Raw genomic sequence first — 4,911 nt, 5'->3', positions numbered from 1 at the left:
TCCTTGGTCCATTGGTATTTATTGTAAATATTATTGTTCCTTAGCAGTAAAATTAAGTTCATTCACATAATTGTGAAAGCTAGCCGTTTCTATTCAGATATTTTAAAACAGAAAATAATCTTTCCAAATAGCTGATAAAAATATATATATTTTAAAGCCTGATAAAAAATAATTTTATCAAGTTCATTTAGTACAAATCACTGAATAACCCTCCAAATTCCCAAAGTGTGAAAATATTGAAAAAAAAAACTAGAAGGAAAATAAATCAATGAATATGTTGTTGGTATTTAAAGGAAATAAATATCTCCACCGCTATTCAATAAAGTCTTCCGTCACCATTGTTGTCATCTTCCTCTCTCTGTCTCTCGTGATTCTCTTTCGAGGAAGGAGACACGATACACCGATTCATCAGCTTCCCCGTGCCATTTCCGCTTTTCAACAATCTTCCTAGAATCCACTTTAAGATTCCTTAGATTCACTAACAACAATCCCTCTGCATGCGTTTCGTTTCTTAAAACCTAACTCTTTGCAAATGGAGATTTTGGATTCTGGAGGCGTCACTATGCCGACGGAGAACGGTGGTGCCGATCTCGATACGCTTCGTCACCGGAAACCGAGATCGGATTCTTCCAATGGACTTCTTCCTGATTCCGTAACTGTTTCCGATGCTGACGTGAGGGATCGTGTGGATGTAAGGTACACGTATCGGCCGTCGGTTCCAGCTCATCGGAGGGTGAGGGAGAGTCCACTCAGCTCTGACGCCATCTTCAAACAGGTAATCAATCTTAAGAGGAGAATTTCAAATTGACTTGTTATCTTCTTGACTTGCATATTTAAAGATTTTTTTTTTATTTTTATTTGAGTAATGTGATTGTTTTCATCATGGCAGAGCCATGCTGGACTATTCAACCTGTGTGTAGTAGTTCTTGTTGCTGTAAACAGTAGACTCATCATCGAAAATCTCATGAAGGTTAATTTGTTACTTACTTCTTTCTCCTCTTCCTTCAAACTTATGAGACCTTACATAATTGTTCATTCATGTAGTACGGTTGGTTGATCAGAACTGATTTCTGGTTTAGTTCAACGTCGCTGCGAGATTGGCCCCTTTTCATGTGTTGGTACAAATGCTTCTTCTTTCTTTGTACATATGGTGATTCAGATTTTTTCAAGTTTTTGAACTTTATGTGGCAGTCTCTCCCTTTCAATCTTTCCTTTGGCTGCCTTTACCGTCGAGAAATTAGTACTTCAGAAATGCATATCTGAACCTGTGAGTAAACTGCTGTCTATCCTTTACAGGGTTGTTCGTTGAACGACAAATTTTTATCCTGAACAACTTATAAGTTTCTTTCTGTAGGTTGTCATCATTCTTCATATTATTATCACCATGACCGAGGTCTTGTATCCAGTCTATGTCACTCTAAGGTGAGATTTAAGCTTGTGATACTCTTTTTTTTGTTAAAGTTTTGTTTGCTGACTAGATGATCTTGAAAACGGACAGGTGTGATTCCGCCTTCTTATCAGGTGTCACGTTGATGCTCCTCACTTGCATTGTGTGGCTGAAGTTGGTTTCTTACGCTCATACTAACTATGACATAAGAACCCTAGCTAATTCATCTGATAAGGTAAAAGAAGTGATATAATATTGGTCACTTGCATTGTGTTTTACTATTTTGACCAGACACTGTTGAAAACTGTAGGCCAATCCTGAAGTCTCCTACTATGTTAGCTTGAAGAGCTTGGCGTATTTCATGCTTGCTCCCACATTGTGTTATCAGGTAATCTGATGCGTCTTCTGCTAATTGTATCATACATTATCTTTCACTTGCAAAAGTTTCTTGTCTAAAACCTTGCGTCTTCGCTTTACCCAGCCGAGCTATCCACGTTCTCCATGTATCCGGAAGGGTTGGGTGGCTCGTCAATTTGCAAAGCTGATCATATTCACTGGATTCATGGGATTTATAATAGAGCAAGTGCGTTTTTAACCTTTCCTTGTGAAAATCATCATTTCTGCATTGTTACCCGCTTAACTTCATGTTCTTTTGGTACTTCTTTGTTGCAGTATATAAATCCTATTGTTAGGAACTCAAAACATCCTTTGAAAGGGGATCTCTTATACGGTGTTGAAAGAGTGTTGAAGCTTTCAGTTCCAAATTTATACGTGTGGCTCTGCATGTTCTACTGCTTCTTCCACCTTTGGTATGCCGCCATCCCATCACATGATTAATTTAGTTTCTCAGAGACTGAGATGTAATGTCAGTTTCTGATCATAAACCACGTTGCACTGTTCTTGTCCACAGGTTAAACATATTGGCAGAGCTCCTCTGCTTCGGGGATCGTGAATTCTACAAAGATTGGTGGAATGCAAAAAGCGTGGGAGATGTGAGTTTTCATCAATCTTGTCTTATTCAAAAATCATATTATGTTTACGTTACTAACCAAAATTCATGTACGCACTGTCTACCTTTGTCAGTATTGGAGAATGTGGAATATGGTATGGTTCTCTTCTTGAAACATCCCCTTCTTTTTTTATACAAAGCAGATTAAGAAAAGCTTATTGAGATCTTGTTTTTTCTAATAGCCTGTTCATAAATGGATGGTTCGACATGTATACTTTCCGTGCCTTCGCAGAAATATACCGAAAGTGAGTGTAGTTAATTGCGATGATCGATATTTTTTTCTGTGCTTCATAAATTTAACCCTCCACTCATTTTTTTCCAGGTACCCGCTATTATCCTTGCTTTCTTAGTCTCTGCAGTCTTTCATGAGGTATAATACATACCTTCCACATTAACCCTGGCTCTAGCTATTGAAATAAAGGCTAACACTCAAAAGTATTGTTCTTACTTATATTCTCGTGTGTTACAAATTTCCTTGCAGTTATGCATCGCAGTTCCTTGTCGTCTCTTCAAACTATGGGCTTTCTTGGGGATTATGTTTCAGGTATAAAAGAATTAACAAAGTTTCCGCAGTCAGTTCTCACAAACAATCTTCAAGCTTCTGTCACCTTTAGTTACATTTTCTGATCATGCAATGTGTGTTTGAGTAGGTGCCTTTGGTATTTATCACAAACTACCTACAAGAAAGGTTTGGCTCCATGGTATGCTCTCTAAACTGGAAAAGTAACTCTTTTGTTTTCTGATGGATAGTCACTTACACATCTTTAACTTATCATGTTGAAACTTAAAACAAAAACTCTGTTTTTGGAATGTGATGATTAGGTGGGAAACATGATATTCTGGTTTACCTTCTGCATTTTCGGACAACCGATGTGTGTGCTTCTTTATTATCACGACTTGATGAACCGCAAAGGAAAGATGTCATAGATGTGTATGTTCTGATACTAAAACAGGGGAAAATGGTGTGTTTTAATCTTCTTACAAATTGTCAATTGAAGAAGTAAAGAAAAATAAAGTGTGTATCAGCAAAAGTTTTGGTAGTGTTACACAGACTTAGAAGAGAAAGAATCATGTTGAGTTATGTTTCTCTTTATCCTCCTTGTCTGTTCACTTGATCTGCTGCTTCTTATCTTTAACAAGAAGCCCATAAAGGAAAGTGGGTTTAGATGTTGGATTTTGTTTTTCTGTTTTTGGAAATTTAGGTTTTTATTGTTATATCAAATCTAGTAAAAAACTTTGCTGCCTAGATTTCTGAACAAGAAAAACACGTAATGTGGTAAATGCATGGGGATTGTATGAAAACAAATCTAGTTGAATGGTGGTCCCATTTGTTAAAATCTAGTTGAACGATGGAGTATATGTATTTAAGGTAAAAAGATCTTAAATTAGAATATATGTTTAACTGTTTAGGACCTGAGGGCCTTGGACTATAGCTACCGACCTTCTTCTACATTTAAATATATTTCTTTATTTTCTTTTGTCAGCATATTTTAAAAATATCGGCTTATTTTCTACTGTTAAATCAATTTCACAGTAGAAAGTTATATTTAAAATATCGGATTACTATCCCAAAATTCGAACTTTCAGTTTTCCAAAATATCTGAAACAAAAATTATTCAAAAAATGTCTTCTCTCTTACCCATACAACAAAGAACAAACAGTAGACAGAACCGTGCGAAGGATTTTTCATGCTATAGGCCAAACTAAAAAAATATTCTACAGTAAAATATTAAAATATAATTATTTTTGTAACATGTGTTATTAGAAAATTAAAAAAAAAGATTTTTATTTTTATGTTTCATTTATAAAATAAAAATGTTAAGATAAAATTTTTATTTTAGCCTAAATAATATTTATTCAAAACTTATATCATGAGGTTTACTTTGCAAGATTTAGAATAAATAATAATAGACAAAAAAGTAATCACAATGATATCAATATTTATTTAGGCTTAGAAATAGCTAATATATTTTTATTACAGTTATATTTTATAAAAAATAAAAAAATAAGTGTCATATATTAAATAAAAAGAATAAAATATTCAAAGATAATATAGATATAACAGCCGTTAATTGATTTTAATACTTGGGCTTTGACTATAGCAAAAAAATTTTAAGAACGTAAATTGTTTTTTTTTTCTAAGATTGTAAATATCATTAATGAAAATGAAGTTTGGTTACAAAATTCATTGAAACCCAATCTGCTAAACAGCTATTATGTTCTAAGAGGCTGCAAAAAAAGTAAAAACCCTCCAAGAAACCCATGAATTAGTCCAAGCAAATCATAAGAAGAACTTGAAGCTAATAATGACTAGAACAAGAGACAACAAATTTAGATCTCCCTAGCTTCACGCTTCTTGTTCTACCAGGAATGACCAGAAAACAAACAAGAGAATAGCTATGACAAGTCGATCGGACGAGCACTCATCCGAAGGTGGCTCTAAGCAGCTTCGACGGAGGCGCCTGGATCACGCCCCTGAGCACTGCTGGAGGAGGACCGTCAACCAAAAGACCTG

General features: G+C 35.0%; 1 protein-coding gene across 1 annotated transcript; it reads left to right on the top strand.

The window, feature by feature from the left end:
- Positions 1-319: 319 nt before the first annotated feature.
- LOC106301685 (diacylglycerol O-acyltransferase 1) lies at positions 320-3,570 on the top strand. The gene is made up of 16 exons (XM_013738135.1): positions 320-775; positions 890-970; positions 1,045-1,118; positions 1,192-1,267; positions 1,355-1,422; positions 1,499-1,622; positions 1,698-1,775; positions 1,869-1,970; positions 2,060-2,196; positions 2,298-2,379; positions 2,471-2,491; positions 2,579-2,641; positions 2,719-2,766; positions 2,878-2,940; positions 3,047-3,097; positions 3,219-3,570. The coding sequence occupies exons 1-16, from the start codon at positions 533-535 to the stop codon at positions 3,321-3,323; spliced, it is 1,416 nt and encodes a 471-aa protein (XP_013593589.1). The 5' UTR covers positions 320-532; the 3' UTR covers positions 3,324-3,570.
- The last annotated feature ends 1,341 nt before the right edge of the window (positions 3,571-4,911 follow it).

Source organism: Brassica oleracea, chromosome C7 (genome assembly GCF_000695525.1).
Source record: "Brassica oleracea var. oleracea cultivar TO1000 chromosome C7, BOL, whole genome shotgun sequence".
In the NCBI taxonomy this organism is placed as follows: Eukaryota; Viridiplantae; Streptophyta; class Magnoliopsida; order Brassicales; family Brassicaceae; genus Brassica; species Brassica oleracea.
This window is presented reverse-complemented; position numbering and strand designations above follow the sequence as displayed.